The 20316-nt window shown below is 49.7% G+C and overlaps 1 protein-coding gene across 1 annotated transcript; it reads left to right on the plus strand.

Moving 5' to 3' along the window:
* The first annotated feature begins 864 nt into the window (after nucleotides 1–864).
* On the plus strand, nucleotides 865–6894 carry LOC141076798 (gastrula zinc finger protein XlCGF66.1-like). Its single transcript, XM_073564108.1, has 4 exons — nucleotides 865–1083; nucleotides 1934–2113; nucleotides 6549–6672; nucleotides 6752–6894. Exons 1-4 carry the CDS (start codon nucleotides 1012–1014, stop codon nucleotides 6892–6894), a joined length of 519 nt encoding a protein of 172 aa, XP_073420209.1. The 5' UTR covers nucleotides 865–1011.
* The last annotated feature ends 13422 nt before the right edge of the window (nucleotides 6895–20316 follow it).

Here is a 20316-nt window from a genome sequence, read left to right on the forward strand (position 1 = left end):
TAAGTATCGTAGTAACTAGGCCGCCCCATACTATCGAGTACTTGGAGGCGGGGGGCATTCAGCCAAACTCTGTCACACCTTCTTAGATGTCATGTTTGCTTTTCAGGGTTTTTGTTGAAGCCTCATCTGTGCCGTCCCTGCGGTGTACATCTATGTTCTGGGGCCCAAAAAGATTAATTTCTTTTTAATAAATCTTTATCATGTTTAAAAATTATACAATGTGTCTTCTGCTATTTGCATATTTTTTTCTTCTTACAAGAGTTGTTGGAGCCAATTTTTCTTTAGAAACATTTTAATATCGGCTTTTTCTGGAGTTTTTCTTGTAATATAGGAAAACCAAAGGCCAGAAATAAACCCCATAAATCACTGTACATGGAGACTTTAGAATCAGATCATTTCTGTCCGTTGTGTTTTTGGAAACTAAAAATCTTTTCTAAAAGCCTCAAACTTCTGTGTGTGACTCAGAGCCGAGATCTAACGTGAGAGAAGATTCCAGTGCGGGGAAGACGGGAAACCTTCATATAGACGGCCGGTGGGGATGGAGGCAGTGACCGACTCTGGCCAAATCTGTCTCTAGAGCCGTAGTAGAAGATGAAGATGTCGTCCTCATCATGAAGGAGTTATTTCTCATGTCACGTGTAATGAATCTCTCCTGCAGTATTACTAATGCCGATTCCAGTGTCGGTAATGAGACGAGAATTAGCTTTGTGCAAGATGAGTCTATGAGGAACGTGTTCAGCTGCCGACTCCGAGGAGGAAACTGCTTGTTGTCTGTGGCCTAAATATATAGGTTTTATTAGTAGATGTCAGGGGAGAAAACTAAACCCTGTAAGATAATAAATCTCCTCATATGTTTCCCTTATTATCTCCAGTAATTGTATTATTACACAGGATTCTTATGATGTTACATCGGATCATCTTCTTCTCATTCACGTCTCTACAATATCGGGTCCTCTCAGTGAAGATCTTCTACAAAAGAGAATTTTCCTGATTTACCCATTAAGGTTGGATATGGACAGTGACATGGTGGCGGAGAGGATATTACACCTCACCCTAGAGATCCTCTTCCGTCTCACTGGAGAGGTGAGAGATTCTGATGACGTCACATTACTGTCATGATCCATGCTGGATCAGGACATATAAAAGCACTGGTAACCTTTTTTTCCCTAAGCTGTCCTTAAGTTTGTTTTTTGCCCCCGGTGGTGAGCGTCATTGCAATCTAATTTCTTTAGTTAAGTGCACATGATTATAATGCAGGTGTGATTGCTGGCTCTGCTATAAAAGAGTCACAGGTGTTGCAATCAGTGTTGGTGATAGTGTTCATTTCAACCATCCTTGGTGGAGGAAGGATCTAGAGAGAGGTCCTGGCAGCACTGTCTTAGCCCTGGTGTGAAAGGAGTCATAGGGGATTTCCTTAGCTCTGACAGAGCTTGGAGGCAGCGATTCAGGAGGAGAGCTGCATGCTGGTGGTGGACTCTGTTGCCAGGAGCAAGTGCAACAGAGTAAAGCTAAGTGGTGTTTCCCTGTTTGTGTTTTTCCTTAGTGTGTATTAGTACAGTGGGGGGGCCAGTGCCTGCGCCACCCAGCTCCCTAGCAAGGGATAGGTGTAGGGTGTGCTAGGGCGACAGGTTCCTGATTGGCTCCCGGTGCGGAACCGGCATAGGAAACGTTAGGAACGTTAGGGACACTGACTCAGGGGAGTGCAGGAGGTCTCCACGTCCCCTTTCCCTTTCGCAGGGCCCACCGTTGTAACTGTTTCCCTACCCCTTGTCTTGTTGTTTTAGTTACCAGCCTGCGAGCCATGTCACACAGGACTGGTCCACGTGACAATTACATCATTCTTATCTATGGGAATAACAGATGGACAGAACTGGAGAGATGAGGACTCTGGAAATGTCTGTAGTGATTTATTAATGTTTCTCTCCATAACCAGGATTACAAAGTGGTGAAGAAGACCTCTAGCGATCGCTGTCAGGACCCTGTGTCTGAGGGATGTGGAAGACCCCTGAGCCCAATCATGGGGCCTGCACCTCACCCCCTTATCCATGAGTACATCAATCACCAGAAGAACCTAGACCTCATCTACAAGATGATTGAGCTGCTGACTGGAGAGGTGACACTGCTGGGAATGCTGGAACATTATTATTATTTATTTATAAAGTACCATTGGTTCCATGGTGCTGTACATGAGAAAGGGTTACATACAAATTACAGATATCACTTACAGTAAGCAAACTATCAATGACAGACTGATACAGAGGTGAAAGGACACTGTCCTTTCAGGCTTACATGCTACAGGATGGTGGGGAAGGAGACAGTAGGTTGGGGGGATTGCAGCAGCTCCAGTGATGGTGAGGTGATATCTCCAGTAGTGGTGAGGAGGCAGCGGGGATCATTGCAAGCTGTAGTCTTTCCTGGAGAGGTGGGTTGTCAGGTTCCATCTGAAGGATCCGAGTGTGGATGATAGCCGGACGTGTTGGGGCAGGGAATTCCAGAGGATGGGGGCTATTCGGGAGAAGTCTTGGAGGCAGTTGGGTGAGGAGCGAATAAGTGTGGAGGAGAGAAGGAGGTCTTGGGACGACCAGAGATTACGTGATGGTAGGTATCGGGAGATTAGTTCAGAGATGTATGGCGGAGACAGGTTATAGATGGCCTTGTAGGTTAGTATTAGTAATTTGAATTGGATACGCTGAGGGAATGGGAGCCAGTGAAGAGATTTGCAGAGGGGAGAAGCGGAGGAGTAACGAGGAGAGAGATGAATTAGTCAGGCGCAGAGTTAAGGATGGACTGGAGAGGTGCAAGGGTGTTAGCAGGGAAGCCACAGAAAAGGATGTTGCAATAGTCGAGGCGGGAGATGATGAGGGCATGCACAAGTAGTTTAGTAGATTGAGGGTTGAGGAAGGGACGGATTCTGGAAATATTTTTGAGCTGGAGGCGAAAGGGGATGGAGAGAGTTTGGATGTGTGGTTTTTTTTGGTTTGGAGAAAAGGGTAGAGTCAAGGGTTATTCCAAAGCAGCGGACCTCCGTTAGGGGGGAAAGCGTGATGTCAATTGTTATAGAAAGGTAGGGTAAGGAAGATCTGTGAGATGGGGGGAAAGATGATTAGTTCAGATTTGTCCACGTTGAGATTGAGGAAGTGAAAGGAGGAGGATATAGGTGATAGACACTCCGGGATTCTGGAGAGCAGAGAGGTGATGTCTGGGCCAGAGAGGTAGATCTGAGTATCATCGGCATAAAGGTGGTACTGGAATCCATGGGACTTTGAGTTGCCCCAGGCCAAGTGTATAGATTGAGAAGAGTAGGGGTCCTAGAACCGAGCCTTGGGGGACTCCAACAGAGAGTGGGTGGGATGAGGAGGTAGTGTGGGAGTGGGAGACGCTGAATGTGTGGTTGGAAAGGTATGAGGAATTCCAGGATAGAGCGAGGTCTTTGATGCCGAAGGAGGAGAGGATCTGTAGTAGGAGGCAGTGGTCAACTATGTCGAAAGCAGAGGACAGATCTAGATGGAGGAGTATAGAGTATTGTCCGTTAGCTTTGGCTGTAAGGTCGTTGGTAATTTTGGTCAGGGCTGTCTCAGTGGAATGATGGTGGTGGAAGCCAGATTTTAGATTGTCAAAGAGCAAGTTAGATGAGAGGTGGAAGGAAAGTTCAGCGTGGACATGCTGCTCCAGGAGTTGAGCAGCGATATTGGGCGATAGCTGGATGTGGCTGTTGGGTCGAGGGTTGGCTTTTTAAGGATAGGCGTGATTGTGGCATGTTTGAAAGGGAAGGTACCAGAAGTTAGTGATAGGTTGAAGAGGTGGGTTAGGGATGGGATAAGTGGTGGTGAGGTTGGGGAGGAGGTGGGATGGCAATAGGGTCAAGTGCACAAGTGGTGAGGTGTGATTTGGAGAGAAGATGAGCAAGCTCCCCTTCAGTGATGTTAGATAAGGAGGTTATGGGGATTGGGCATTGGTTTGGTGTGCAAAAGGGTTGTGGTGGTTGAGCAATAAAGACTTGCTGTGTTTGGTCTATCTTGTTTTTGAAGTGTGCGGCAAAGTCCTCGGCAGAGATGAGGGAGGTTGGAGGGGGCAGTGGTGGGCGGAGGAGGGAGTTAAAAGTATTCAACAACTGTTTGGGGTTGTGGGATAAGGAAGATACAAGGGATGTAAAGTAGGCCTGTTTAGTAGAGGTGAGGGCAGATTTGAATGCAAGTGTTGCTTGTTTTAGTGCAGTGAAGTCGTCTTGCGAATGTGTTTTCTTCCAGCGTCGTTCTGCAATTCTGGATGCTTGCCAAAGCTTTTTAGTGGTGTTATTGTGCCAAAGTTGTCTATTGATTCGTCGCACTCTGTTATGCATGATAGGGACGATCGAGTCGATGGCTGATGCAAGAGTGGCATTGTAGAAAGTAGTGTCAGTGTCGTGGAGTGAAGATATGGAGGACAGTGGTAGAATACAGTCAGAGAGTGTGCGAGTGTCTAGATGTGAGGTTTCTGCGGGGGTGCGCATGCTGCTGTACATGGGTGACAGGAGGAGGACAGGGATGAGAAAGTGCGTAGATGGTGGTCAGATAGAGGGAGAGGGGAGGTGGTGAAGTTGGAAAGAGCAGACGCGGGTGAAGACCAGGTCTAATGTATGTATGTCCGTCTGTGTGGGTGGCTGAGGAGGACCACTGAGTAAGTCCAAAAGATGAAGTAAGGGACAGGAGTTTGGAGGCTGCTGAATGGTGGGTGTCAATGGGGATGTTGAAGTCACCCATGATGAAGGTGGGAATGTCAGCAGAGAGAAAGTGAAGGAGCCAGGTGGAGAATTGGTCAATGAAGGCAGTGGTCGGGCCTGGAGGTCGGTATATGACGGCCACTTGGAGGTTGGAGGGAGAGTGGACTTCAAAAGAGGGGATGATAAGGGAGGGTAGAGGTGGGATTGGGTTGAAGGTGCAGTTGGAAGAAAGGAGAAGGCCCACTCCTCCAGCATGTCTGTTGCCAGGGCGAGGAGTGTGGGTGAAGTGGAAGCCGCCGTAACACAGCGCAGCAGGGGAGGCTGTGTCGGAGGGTGTCAGCCATGTTTCGGTGAGGCCAAGGAAGGAAAAATTATGAGAGGTAAAGAGGTCGTGAATCACATGGAGTTTATTGCAGACGGAGAGGGTATTCCAGAGTGATCCAGAGAGTGGGAGCAGGGTGGTGGGTGTCAAGGGCACGGATTTGAGGTGAGAATGATTCCTGGTGTTTGTGTTGGTTTGGGAACGATAGAAGGGGGTAATAATGGGAGGTATGGGCTGTTGGGGTCCAGGGTTGGGAGATATATCGCCAGCAATGAGGAGAAGCAGAAAGAGGGAGAGCATGCGGGAGGAGGGTGGGTGGCTTGTTTTGTATTTTATTAGGAGAGCTCTGAGGTCGAGGAGCAGGTCAGCAGAGGATGTCAGGTGGGGAGGCAAGAGGGAAGAAGAGATTATTATTTGGTTAGCAGGTGCTGGGGTTGCGGATAGCGAAGGAGAGTGAGGAGTAGTGGAGCCAAAACTGTTTGTGCGTATGTCAGCATGGTGAGAGTAATTTAGAAGGCAAAAGAAATTTAGAACATGTAAACGCAGCGGTTAGTCGTACCTTCTGGTCACTTCAGGCTCATTTCAGATGTTATCCTTAGAAGACATCCTTGGAATAACAGACCGAGGTCAGGCAGACCTCTTAAGCCCCCATTACACACAGCGAGATCGCTAGCGAGGGCGCTGCTGAGTCTCAAGTTTTGTGACGCAACAGCGATCTCATCAGCGATCTCGCTGTGTGTGACGTATCAGCGACCGCCCCCCCCCCCCGTCGAGTATCGCTGATTGTGCTCGAATGCCCTGGACATGTTTTTGATCGTTGGTCTCCTGCTGGCCAGCACGCATCGCTGTGTGTGTCAGTGGGAGATGATCGATCAGCGAGCTGGAGCTGGTATCCAAGGTAAACCACGGGTAACAAGCATGCACGTCACTTAGTTGCCCGCTGTGTACCTTGGATACCAGCTCCCAGCGCCAGCACGCTGCTTTACAAGTTACACAGCGAGTAACTAAGCGACGCGTATGCTTGTTACCCGCGTCGTTTCTGGTTCTGATCGCTGATGAGATCTGCCTGTTTGGCAGCTCACCAGCGATCATGTAGCAACACACCAGCGATCCTGACAAGGTCATATCGTTGTCGGGATCGCTGGTTCGTCGCTATGTGTGACGGGAGCTTTAGTCTGAATTTATACTAACTTAAAAGCACCTGAAAGGGCCCAGGTGTGATCAGAAAGTGAGGAGCAGCAGGGAGGCTGGACGCAGACACAGGAGATGATTAATTAGAAGTCACAAGAGGAAATGCAAAGGGAGATAGTATTGCAGCCATAACATATACCAGTGGATGAAGCAGATCGATTGTCAGAGTGATAGTAATAGTGAAGCATAATAATAATGAAGCATCTATAGCAGGGAGTCATTTTCAGGCATATTTCAGATGTTATCCTTAGAACGACATCCTTGGAATGACAGACTGACATTATACAGTAACACTATGAAGGGATCGGGGGATGACGGTATCATTGTATGTGTCAGGTTCCTATAAGGTGTCAGGATGTCGCTGTCTATTTCTCCATGGAGGAGTGGGAGTATTTAGAAGGACACAGAGATCTCTACAAGAACGTCATAATGGAGGTTCCCCAGCCCCTCACATCACCAGGTAATAGGACTAAATACACACGGCCTATAATTATCTGTATGTAGAGAATGAATTCAGTCCCTGTATGTGTTTCCTCCAGATCTATCCAGTAAGAGGACAACACCAGAGAGATGTCCCCATCCTCTTCTTCCACAGGACTGTAACCAAGAAGATCCCAGTGCTCCTCAGGATCATCAGGTAGATGGAGAGAAGGTGTCAGGAGATCTCCCCTATGATGTGTAGACGGCTGTGAAGGTCTTGTGCTCAGTCTTGTTTTATCCACCAGTATTATATGTTTTATACTTTTGTTGTGAGAACGGTGGAGATGGCAGGATTAGAGGTGACACCAGTGACCGGAGATAAACTTTTTACCTCCGATCACAGCTGAGCGGTCATGCTGTGTTCTGACAGTGTGGGAACCGCGGCTCTGTGACCGGCGGAGATGATTTTACCGCCAATCAGAAGTGCTACACCGGTGTTTACCACATTGCCACACAGCTTGGGAAACACCGGCTTTTGTGTTGTGCATGTTCGGCTATATTCTGTGATTAAATCAGCAAATATTGCAAATTCGGCGATCGTGAACCGAGCATTGAAATATTCGCTCATCTCTCGCCATAGTACTGTGTGAGGTGCTGTGGGGCCGTCATACTGTGTGGGAGACCTCATACTGAGCTACATGGCCACACAGGAGAACAATTTCCTTGTGATGAGTCAGATAGAAAGTGAGAAATCCAGGCCTTTGGGCTATCTGATTGCAGTCCTCCTGAATTGATATGGTGTTGTGTGCCAGGAGGGAGACATCAGATAGTACGTTCTGAAGGAAAGCAAAGATATAATGGCAGTGGGAATCTGGATTCCAGGCAGGGGACATAGCGGAGACAAAGAGCAGGAAAAGGTCAGTAGCTCAGGTTTGCTGCACTATTGTGGCTTATAGCAAAGGTTATGTACTGCCGCATGTCACCGGAAAGTTCCTGACTACATAATGCAGAAGACGCATTCGTAAAGTGTTGTGCCTGCCATATGATGTGTATGCTTCTCATCAAGGTCTTGTTAAGTGAAGGAAAGTCTGTTTTTGAACTTTGGTCTCCCTCATTCATCTCCATACCATGTGGTCTGGTCCTACAACAGCAGCATGCAATCTGCGGAGTCGGGAGTTATGACTCTGCCAAATATATATGTTCGAGCGGTGTAGAAAATTGCTTTGGAAAGGCTTCTGGGATCGACTTTGGGATTGCCCCTTGCAGACCTGGGGGGCTGGACCCTCATCTGACCTTGTTTTCCATGGGCACACCGCTGGTGAAGGTTCCGTCTCTGCCTGCTGCACGCGCCATCTTCCTACTCTGTGGTGACGTCACCGCTACCCGGTGTTCGGGCGGTGTGGAGATTTCCTACTGAATAGCATCTGCGTCGTGCCTTAGGCTTGCCCCTTGCCGACCGGGGGGTTTTCACCCTCCTCTGCTCAAGTTAAGGCAGGCCACATCGTTGGTGAAGTTCCTGTGGAGGACTGCTGCGGGCGCCATCTTCCTCCACCTTCAGTGATGTCCCCAGGCGCGACCAATCAGCGACGCAGGATTTCCGTTACAGACAGACAGAATTACACAATTTTATATATAGCTGACCCGTGGAAGCGCTGTTAGGCCGTCGTCAGAGTTTGCTCACTCCTTTCTTCAGCCTCCCGGCCACGAAGTTTTACACTTTTGCTACAAATAAACTACGGACTTTCAGTATGGATCAGTGAGTGCTGCAGTCCTTACTTTCTTTGGTGAAATTATATATATAGATAGATATGTGTATGTATATATATATTTGGCAGAGTCATATCTCCCGACTCTGCAGATTGCTGCTGTCGTTGTATTATTACACAGGATTCTTATGATGTTACATCGGATCATCTTCTTCTCATTCAGGTCTCTACAATATCGGATCCTCTCAGTGAAGATCTTCTACAAAAGAGAATTTTCCTGATTTACCCATCAAGGATGGATATGGACAGAGACAAGATGGCGGAGAGGATGTTACACCTCACCCTAGAGATCCTCTTCCATCTCACTGGAGAGGTGAGAGATTCTGATGACGTCACATTACATCATTCTTATCTATGGGAATAACAGATGGACAGAACTGGAGAGGTGAGGACTCTGGAAATGTCTGTAGTGAGATTTATTAATGTGTCTCTCCATAACCAGGATTACACAGTGGTGAAGAAGACCTCTAGTGATCGCTGTCAGGACCCTGTGTCTGAGGGATGGGGAAGACCCCTGAGCCCAATCACGGGGCCTCCACCTCACCCCCTGATCCATGAGGACATCAATGACCAGAAGATCCTTGAACTCATCTACAAGATGATTGAGCTGCTGACTGGAGAGGTGACACTGCTGGGAATGCTGGGACATTATACAGTAACACTATGAAGGGATCGGGGGGATGACGGTATCATTGTATGTGTCAGGTTCCTATAAGGTGTCAGGATGTCGCTGTCTATTTCTCCATGGAGGAGTGGGAGTATTTAGAAGGACACAGCGATCTGTACAAGGACGTCATAATGGAGGTTCCCCAGCCCCTCACATCACCAGGTAATAGACAGGACTAAATACACACGGCCTATAATTATCTGTATGTAGAGAATGAATTCAGCCCCTGTATGTGATTCCTCCAGATCTATCCAGTAAGAGGACAACACCAGAGAGATGTCCCCGTCCTCTTCTTCCTCAGGACTGTAACCAAGAAGATCCCAGTGCTCCTCAGGATCATCAGGTAGATGGAGAGAAGGTGTCAGGAGATCTCCCCTATGATGTGTAGACGGCTGTGAAGGTCTTGTGCTCAGTCTTGTTTTATCCACCAGTATTATCTGTTTTATACTTGTGTAATGAGAGCGGTGGAGATGGCAGGATTAGAGCTGATCATAGATGGGACTTCTCCATCTGTCTGTGACTTTTACAATATTTGTTTCAGGGTGAAGATCTGACCCATATTAATACTACAGAGACATATGTGAGGGGTGATGAGCGGTGTAAAGAGGAGATTCCCACATATGACTACCCAGGTGAGTAGTAACCACTGAATGCAGAGAAGTCACAGATTCCTCTCAGTCACCGGCTGTGGCTGATTTATCGGTGGTGTAGTCCGGCCGTATTACCATGTCACCATTTTGCCTCTAGACCATAACATTCTCATCCACCCAAAACTTTTCAAATGACTTTGGGCATTGAAAGCCCTTTTCTATAGAACTTATAACCTGGAGGATCCACCTACCCCCTGGGATTAGTGTGAGGGTGATCCCTTAAAGCGAGATCTATATGATTGCTTGTACCTGGCCCAATATAGGCTGAGTGCGCGCTTAGAGTCACACCGAACACAGAGATAGGCCGGAATCACACTACCGTGTGTGATGCAAGTAACGCATGAGTCGCTCGCATCAACATTCGGCGCTGCTGCCGGTACTCAGGACCGGAGCTGCGGCTGCATAGAAATACATGGCTGTTGATGCGAGAGACTCGTGCGAGTTTCTCACATCACACACAGTAGTGTGATCCCGACCTTACATGTCTGCTTTTTTCTCAGTAAAGGCTTGCAGAAAACTGAAGTTTATTCTCAAGACAAAGAGACAGGAATTAGCCATTCTCTCCTTCACATTAGGAGGCGCTGACCGTTACCTGCCCAGATCTGTAACTATAAAGCCAAATGACAGCGTACGTAGAATGTGCTGACAAGATAGAAAATCACTTGAAGAAAAATCTTATGCTGGGCCTGTAAGAGAAAGCGGAGGGTAATGATGCTGTTGGCTTCCTAGATCCCTGAGATCTTATCGGATGAATCTTCTCTCCCTTCTGTGCTGCTGAATGTCTCATGGTCCCTACAAGACCAGGTCCAGTCTTTCTGGCCAAACTTCCCTTTTATGAGCGACAACAGTAAATGTGCAGTGAGGCCAAGTGTGAATTTCTGTCCAATAACAGCAGAGTTTCCCTTTATCCTGACTTTTCAATTTGTGTTAAAACCAACTAACTTCCAGGAGGATTGTGATAATCTCCAGGACAAACATTCCACCTGTGCCATGATAGATCTCTAAGCTGTGCGTGGCTGATGGCTGTAATATACATTTATTCCCGCCTGCAGGAGATGTGTTGGCTCCAGCCCTGGTGTCATGGAGTCACTCCACGTCATAAATTACATTGTTTCTGATCCTAAGGAATTCAGATTACTGCACAATCTCTCCTGAAATGGGGAGCAATATTATTCTCTCTAATCTTCTGCTCAGGATCCATAGTAGCTCCAATGCTCCACTATAAATGAGGGCAACTCTGGTTTACTGTTGTGTAATCTGTATTTGTAGTTTTCAGTTAATGAGATTCTCGTGCTCTGGGGCGGGGCTGTGGGAGGAGCTGTGGGCGGGGCTTTATGTGGTGCTCTGATTACATGTTCATCTGTATTGGCTTATGACAGGTCGCTGACCCCTCACTGACCTGCCCCCCATTATTACATAATGCATACAATAGCATTGATATTATTGTTGACTAGAGGTGTGCCTGATGTTATCGCATTGAGAGGGAAGTGTGTGTGTGTACATGTGGGTGTGTGTGTACGTGTGTGTGTGTCCCGCAGCAGCCTGCGCACCCACCTCTATGCAGTCACAGCCGGCAGGAAAGGGTGGTTTGCGACCTGTGCTGGAGATGTGTGTGTGTCTGGGTATGTGAGTACGTGTGTGGGTTGCCCCCCCAGGGCCGTGGGGTACCCGGTACCGGGCCGGTGTCAGGGGGATGATGTGTCACAGCAGAGGTGACCCGGACCGTGGCCCTGGGCGCTCAATTAAATGGCGGTGCATGTAATGGTTTATATGAATAGTTCGTGACGCCACCTGTGGTGTTCGGCAAATGAGATGTTACGCCGACGCTGCATGCAGATCCTCTGGGGCTGGTGATGTGTTGCAGCCTAGATGGTGTAGCTCCCCACAGGTGAAGCTGTAGCCCCAGGGCAGTGTAGATGTGGAATTAGAGGAGAGGCACGAGCGGTGTAGATGCTGGTACCCAGATGTAGCGGTGCTGAGTGTGTTGGCGCAAGAATGAAGGGAAGACATCAAGGCTTGCAGTTCCAAAGCTTTACTCACAGTCCGTAGTACACACAGGTGCCTGCCTCCGTGCTGTGTCCTCCGGGTCCTGGGCTCAGTCAACCTCCAGGCAAGATAGGACTCTCCCTTCCATCACTCCGCTAACATGTACCTTTCTGAACGACTCCTCTATAGCGCCTTTAAGTGTGAAGATCTCCTAGTACTGAGTTACACTAGAGTTCCTCCTGACAGATGTTCCCAAGAACCTTACTTGTACGGCAGACAGCTGTAGCCTGCTTCGGGGACTCTCTACTCCTGAGTCCCGGCTCTCTATCCGTGTTGCTGTTGTGCCCCAAGTCTTAGATGGGAGAAGTGCATTTACAGCCTACTACTCCACCGGTGTCTGCTGCAGAACCATTAGTGTCCATAGAACCTCGGGGATCGTGCCCCGGCCTTGCGCTTAGAACCTATAGGCAGGGTTCTCTCCTAACCCACGTCCTCTCTGTTCTCTTTACTCCTTCGTTCCGTACTTGTCTTTCTTTCTTATGGAATCTTAGGTTTCAGTTCTACGTCTTTCTCCTTCTCTTCCTTTCCCTGTGCCAGCTGGCTCAGATCACTGAGGCAGCTGCAGCACTCCTTCCTCCATCCCTCTTCCAGGGATCTCCTTCCTCGCTGACCTCTCGTCAGACTGACCTCTCGTCAGCCTAACTTGCTGACTGCCCTGAAATCCTAAACATCCCCACTCTTTTATGTATCTTAACTCCACCCACCTCCCAGCACGTCCAGTGTTCCAAGCAGAGAACCACCAGAGGTGCTCTGCTACCCTCTGAGCAAGGAGCCGCAATGTGGTTGTGCTGAACTACCCTGTTGCCTGGGATGCGAGTGTTGGAGTGTGGAAAGGAGCACCCAACTTACCTGGATGGTGGGGCACTACACCTTAGGAGAAGGTGCAGTACCTCTGTGGTGACTGAGCCTCAGGGGCGCCACATGTGTATGTGAGTACATGTGTGTGTGAGTACGTGTGTGTGTATGTGAGTACGTGTGTGTATATGTACATGGGCAGGCAGCTGCGGGTCCAGCGGCGGGGTGGGGTTCTAGCAGCGGCCAGCTGGCAGGAAAGACCGCGGCTTGTGGCCTGTGCTGGAGATGGGGTGCAGCGTCACCAGAGGGCGCCCGCACCCCATCTCCAGTACAGGCCGCAAGCCGCGATCTTTCCTGCCGGCTGTGACAGAGGTGGGTGGGCAGGCAGCGGCGGGTCCGGTGGTGGCGGGAGGGTCCCGGCGGAATCCCACTGGTGGTACTGTGGAAGGGCCTGGTATCACCAGCAGGTGCCATATTGGAATACTCATCACTTTGGTATTCCAATATGGCGGTTGGCGTACTTCCGGTGCGGCGCGGTGGATTGTGGGATTCGAGGACATCCAGACGGAAGTGAATGACAGACAATTTAAGGTAAATAAATATATATATATATATATAGATAATGCCTATAATATTGTGGCTATTGTGAGGCTTAGAAAGAAAATTACATCCAGTAAAATGTCACCAGCGGCCCCTGTCCAGTAGCCTCTATCTCTTACTTATAGATGCTACGGTGCAGGCGCCGCCATCACCGATGACATTGTGTTGGATGTAATTTTTTTTCTAAGCCTCACAATAGCCACAATATTATAGGCATTATCAACAGTAATATCAATGCTATTATATGCATTATGTAATAATGGGGGGCAGGTCAGTGAGGGGTCAGCGACCTGTCATAAGCCAATACAGATGAATATGTAATCAAACCACATAAAGCCCCGCCCACAGCCCCACCCCAGAGCACGAGAATCTCATTAACTGAAAAACTACAAATACAGATTAAACAACAACCACAAGACGGATTTCATCACCAGGTATCATTGTAATCAGTATAACGGCGCCGACCTGACAGTGTCTGTAGGTTACTGTGCACAATCCTGCTGACAGGTTCCCTTTAAGGCTGCTTTCACACATCCGTCTTTTTGAATCCGGCACGATGCGGCGAAAAGTGTGAAAACCAGATCCGGAATTGGATCCAGTTTTGGCACATAGAATTTAATGATCGCTGCATCGTGCCGGATGGACATATGGCGCCTCCGTTTTTAGCTGGAACCGGCAAACCTGTGCCATCCGGTGTCAGCAAAAAACGTTGCCTGCAACGTTTTTTTGCAGTGCCAGAACAGCTTTTTCTACAGCGCATGTGCGGACACTGTGAGGTTTAACCCACAAGTGCCCGGCGAGCGCACGTGTATCTCTCTCTCCCCCCCCACATACCGCTGCCTCTCTCGTCCCCGGTGTGGCTCCTTTAAATGCTTTCCAAGCCAGATCAGTCGCCGCATCTGCATCCGGTGTCACCGCTGCAGGCCTGGTCCGGCGGTCCGACTTTCCGCCGCACGCCGCCGGAACAAACACACCGATTGTGTGAAAGCAGCCTAAGACATCTCGAAATCTTCTCTTTAAATGTGTAATATTTCTTCTTGAAACTCATCTGACAGAAAATATTGGACTTTACGATAGTTTAGATTGTGACGTCACCGAGCCCCATACTCTAATTACCCCAGAGAGGTTTCACCACTAGCTGCTCATTTATTACTGATGGAAACTGTGGAGTTTGATCATTTCAGTAGATGTTATTGTCTATAGTCACAGTGTTTGATTACAGTAGTGTCCAAAATCCTATGATTTAACCTCTTCCCGCAGCCAGATTTGTGTTCCTAGTCAGGCCCCATTATTAATATCTGACGTGTGTCACTTTATGTGGTGGTAAGTTTGGAATTATTCACAAAGGATAATAGAAAACAAATGGATCTTACAAATTATTTTCCAGCTTCGCACTATACCCTACATACAGTTGCACACTACTGTCTGGGCACATGGCAGTGTTCAGAATGGAAGGAGCGCCATTTAGCTGTTATGGTCCCGGCTGCTGTGCGCTCCTCTGTCATGGTCCAGGCTGCTGCGCGCTCCTCCCGGCGCGTCCCTGCACCCCGGCGTGTCCCCGCACCTGGCTTCCGGGTTCCCCGGTGTCGGGCACCTGCGCACTGTGGAGACCCCGGCGCTCTGCCTCATGGGAGTGATGACGCGGTGGCGCCGCCCCCAACATGGCGGCATCCACCGGCTATTTAGAATTGGTGCATAGTCAGGTAAGGTGCCTGACTGTCGACTTCGGTGACGCTGTCTCTTGCAGCGTTCACTGTGTCCAAGGCCTTACTTCTTGTCTGCGTCTCCAGCGCTCTTTCTGTGTCTGCCGCTGTCTCGCCTGTCTGCTTTGTTGCCATTGTCTCCTGTGTCTGCCGCTATCGCTTCTGCCTTCCCTTGCCGTTGATGTCTCCTGTGTCCCCCTCTGATCGCTTGCCTTCCGCCGTGACTCCCTGTCTGTGCCTTATCCATTGTCCCTCTCTATTGCAGCCTCCCGTCTGTGCCATCCTCTGAGTCTGCCTCACAGCCCCTCCTCCACTGTTCCAGGTCCATCTCTGCATTTTCCCAGTTTATCTGTGTATGCTTACCCCAGTCACCCCTTTGGTTCCTGCCGTCACGGTTCTACCCTCCGTGGGCCTGCCCCTAACACTCCCTGTATAGGGGGTGGCCACACCTGGGCCGCTCGCCCTCGTGGGGCTCTGGAGCCGTGTCCCAGAGGGTCCACTTCCGGGTTGTTCCTCATCGCCCATGTAACAGCAACCGTAACAGTACAGTCAGGCCATGGACCCCGCCGGAGCCTCGGCTGCGCAAAAAGAATTAGTTTTCCTTCGGGAGAATCAGACGCGTATCATGTCCTTCATGAAAACCATAGACTCGCGTCTGTCCGCCCTCCAATCCTCTGATCCCGTTAACGCCGCCCAGTTGGCGGGTTTACAACAAGAATTAGCTCAGCAGCGTGATACTCAGACCCATGTTCTCAGTTACATGGCGTCTGTAGACGACCGATTACTTTCCCTTCAGTTGGCCGCCTCTGCCTCCTCCCCCGCTCCGGTTTCTCACCCACCTCCGCGGTTAGCCAAGCCACCTCGGTATAATGGTGACGCTAAATTATGCCTGGGTTTTTTAAACCAGTGCCGTCTCCATTTTGAACTACTGCCCCAGCAATATCCAACAGACAGGGCAAAGGTGGCCTTCATCATCTCCCATTTGGAGGGGGACGCCTTAGCTTGGGTCAATCCCCTCTGGGAGCGTGACGACCCTGCGGTCACCCAGCTATCTGTATTTTTGGACACTTTTTGGCGAGTTTTTGACGAACCAGGCCGTCTTGCCTCCACCACTGAGGCACTGTTCAACCTTTGCCAGGGTTCTCAGACTGTGGGTCAGTACGCCATACAGTTTAGGACCTTGTCCTCTGATTTAGGCTGGAATAACGAGGCACTGGTGGGCGCCTTTTGGCTAGGTCTCAAGGGTCGTATTAAGGACGAGCTGGCTGGTCGTGACACCCAATCAGCTCCGGAAGATCTAATTTCCCTGGCCACCCGGATTGATCTCCGGTTCCAGGAACGAGCCCGGGAGAGAAGGGTTTCCCGTCCTATATCCTCTGTTCGCAGACCGCTCAGTCCCCGACCGAGGACCTCCGCTCCTGCTTCCGTACCTGAACCCATGCAGGTGGACCGCCTTAAGCTCTCGGACTAGCGTCGTATGGAGAGAAGTCTCCAGGGCCTTTGTTTCTATTGCGGCAGCAACTCCCACCTACTCCGATCTTGTCCTGAGCGTCCGGAAAACTTCTCCGCCTAGGCCAGGTAAGAGAGGCCTCCCTAGGCGTATGTGATACCTTTCAACCCCTCACTTCATCTGTCCTCTTGCATGTTGGTGGGAAGCGGGCTTCTCTAACGGCCTATGTGGACTCGGGCGCCGCTGGAAATTTTATTAGACTTGAGGAAGTTTAATAAATTTTCAGTCCCTGTGAGGGTCTTGGAGAACCCCCAGGTTCTTGCGTCCGTTGATGGCCGACCCCTACAGGAGGCTGTTACTCATGTTACTCTAGAGGTAGAATTGCAGATATGGGCCCTGCACAAAGAGAGAGTTACATTTTTTGTCTTAGCAGGGATCTCCCATCCTATCCTCCTCGGTCTCCCTTGGCTGCGGCTCCACAAACCCATGTTGGATTGGCATATTGGCAACGTCTTGCGCTGGGAAGAGTCCTGTCGGGCTCGGTATCTGCTGTCGGTGCGTCCCGTAGGTAATCCCTCTCCTTCCCCCATTCCCGCCGGGTTTCCGTTGGCTTACACTGTTTTTTCGGATGTCTTCGACAAGAGAGAAGCTGAGACTCTTCCTCCTCACCGTCCCTACGATTGTCCCATCGAGCTCCTTTCAGGAACCAATCCTCCTCATGGTAGAATTTATCCCCTCTCATCAGCAGAGACTCAAGCCATGTCTGAATACATTCAAGACAATTTATCCAGAGGTTTTATTCGGAAGTCTTCGTCTCCTGCTGGAGCAAGCTTCTTTTTTGTGAAAAAGAAGGATGGGTCTCTACGTCCGTGCATTGACTACCATGGCTTGAATCGCATCACGGTCAAGAACAGATATCCCCTGCCGCTCATCTCTGAGCTCTTTGATTGCCTGAGGGGAGCATGAGTGTTCAGCAAGCTTGATTTACGTGGAGCCTACAACCTCGTTCGCATACGCTCAGGGGATGAGTGGAAAACCGCGTTCAATACGCGAGACGGGCACTATGAATATTTTGTTATGCCGTTTGGTCTCTGCAATGCCCCTGCAGTGTACCAGGAACTCGTTAACGACATCTTTCGAGATCTTCTCTACTCTTGTGTCGTGGTCTACCTGGACGATATCTTGGTCTACTCCCCCGATCTTGCCACACATCGTCGAGATGTTCGCCAAGTTCTCCAACGTCTCAGAGAAAACCACCTTTTTGCTAAGTTGGAGAAGTGCATTTTTGAGCAGACTTCTTTGCCTTTTCTTGGATACATCGTCTCGAGCTCGGGGTTAGAGATGGACCCTGAGAAAGTCTCCGCAGTTCTCAATTGGCCACGTCCTCTTGGTGTAAAGGCCATTCAATGTTTTTTGGGGTTTGCCAATTGTTATAGGCAATTTATTCCCCACTTCTCGTCTTTGACTAAACCTATTACCGCGCTTGTCCACAAAGGAGTCAATCCCAACCTCTGGCCTCCTGATGCGCAAGATGCTTTTGAAGCTTTGAAACAAGAATTTGCAAAGTTGCCAGAACTCCATCGCCCGGATACCAACAGGCCGTTTATTCTCGAAGTTGACACATCCTCAGTGGGAGCTGTTCTGATGCAAAAGTCTTCTTCCGGCCAAACTCTCACCTGCGGGTTCTTTTCGAAAGCTTTCTCCGCTCCCGAACAAAACTATGCTATTGGAGATAGAGAACTGTTGGCCATAAAGTTGGCTCTCGAGGAATGGCGTCATCTACTCGAAGGAGCCATCCATCCGTTCACCATCTTTACGGACCACAAGAATTTGGCTTACCTTCAGTCCGCTCAAAGGTTTAATCCTCGCCAAGCCAGATGGTCACTGTTCTTCGAACGTTTTGACTTCGAACTCCACTTCCGGCCCGGGGACAAGAACATCAAGGCCAATGCCCTATCGCGGTCGTTCTTATCAGTGGATAAGGAGGAGGGTCCTGGACATCTTATCAACCCTGCCAAAATCCTTACTGTGACTCCACTGAACGTGGTGTCCCCACCGTCCGGTAAAACCCTTGTTCGAAGTAAAGACAGACTGAAGGTTCTGCGTTGGAGCCATTCGTCTAAATTCTCTGGTCATGCAGGAGTTTAAAAGACTCTCTCTCGTCTCCCGTCATTATTGGTGGCCTTCTCTCTTCGCAAGGACGTCTTAGACTTCATCGCCTCTTGTCCTTCCTGCGCCCGAAATAAAGTCCTTCGACATCCTCCTTCGGGTCTCTTGCATCCATTACCGGTGCCTGCCAAACCTTGGACCCATGTTGCTATGGATTTCGTCACCGATTTGCCTCCGTCTTCCAGATGTACGGTGATATTAGTGGTCGTGGATAGGTTTTCCAAGATGGCCCACTTTATAGCTCTGCCAAGCCTGCCCACTGCTCCCGAGTTGGCGAAGATCTTCCTACTCCATGTTTTCCGCCTCCATGGCTTTCCTCAGCATATCTTCTCGGACCAGGGAGTGCGATTTGCCTCTCGTTTTTGGCGAGCACTCTGCGGATTGTTAAAGATAAATCTAGATTTTTCCTCCGCCTATCACCCCCAGTCTAATGGTCAAGTGGAGCGAGTCAACCAGGCTCTCACGGCATACCTTCGGCATTTCACCAATGCTCACCAAGACGACTGGGTCTCTGCTTCCTTGGGCTGAATTCGCCTATAACAACCATTCCGGCGAGGCCTGTTCCAAGTCTCCTTTTTTTGTGGGTTTTGGCCAACATCCCGGCATTCCTCTCCCTGTTTCCCCTACCTCGGGTGTGCCGGCAGCAGACTCCTTGTCCACAGACTTTTCCCAGATTTGGAGGGAGACTAAAGTTGCCCTCGAAAAAGCCAGCCTCTGGAAGAAGAGGTATGCCGACAAAAACGGTTAGACGCTCCTCCGTATAAACCTGGAGATAGGGTCTGGTTATCCTCTCGGCATATCCGGTTAAAGATTCCTTCCTATAAGTTAGGTCCACGATACATTGGTCCCTTTGAGATCCTGAGTCGTATCAACGACGTAGCCTATAAGTTAAAATTGCCCCCCTCTCTGAAAATTCCCAATACCTTTCATGTATCCCTCCTCAAGCCGACAGTATTCAATCATTTTCACTCGGCGTCAGCTCAGACTTCCCAACCCTGTAGTTCAGATAACATTTTCGAGGTGCAGGACATTTTGGCCATGAAAACAGTCAAAGGAAAAACTTTGTTTTTGGTTGATTGGAAGGGTTTCGGCCCGGAGGAGAGATCTTGGGAACACCGGGAGAATATTAATGCTCCTCTTATTATGAAACGATTTCTCTTCAACATTAGGAGGGAGGCGAGTAAGAGGGGGGGGTACTGTTATGGTCCCGACTGCTGCGCGCTCCTCTGTCATGGTCCCGGCTGCTGCGCGCTCCTCCCGGCGCGTCCCCGCACCCGGCTTCCGGGTTCCCCGGCGTCAGGCACCTGCGCACTGAGGAGACCCCGGCGCTCTGCCTCCTGGGAGTGATGACGCGGTGGCGCCGCCCCCAACATGGCGGCATCCACCGGCTATTTAGGATTGGTGTATAGTCAGGTAAGGTGCCTGACTGTCGACTTCAGTGACGCTGTCTCTTGCAGCGTTCACTGTGTCCCAGGCCTTACTTCTTGTCTGCAGCGCTCTTTCTGTGTCTGCCGCTTTCTCGCCTGTCTGCTTTGTTGCCATTGTCTCCTGTGTCTGCCGCTATCGCTTCTGCCTTCCCTTGCCGTTGGTGTCTCCTGTGTCCCCCTCTGATCGCTTGCCTTCCGCCGTGTCTCCCTGTCAGTGCCTTATCCATTGTCCCTCTCTATTGCAGCCTCCCATCTGTGCTATCCTCTGAGTCTGCATTGCAGCCCCTCCTCCACTGTTCCAGGTCCATCTCTGCATTTTCCCAGTTTATCTGTGTATCCTCTCCAGGCTTACCCCAGTCGCCCCTTTGGTTCCGGTTGTCACGGTTCTACCCTCTGTGGGCCTGCCCCTAA

Source organism: Dendrobates tinctorius, unplaced genomic scaffold (assembly GCF_039654945.1).
Source record: "Dendrobates tinctorius isolate UK_male_01 unplaced genomic scaffold, ASM3965494v1 ptg000430l, whole genome shotgun sequence".
Taxonomy (NCBI): domain Eukaryota; kingdom Metazoa; phylum Chordata; class Amphibia; order Anura; family Dendrobatidae; genus Dendrobates; species Dendrobates tinctorius.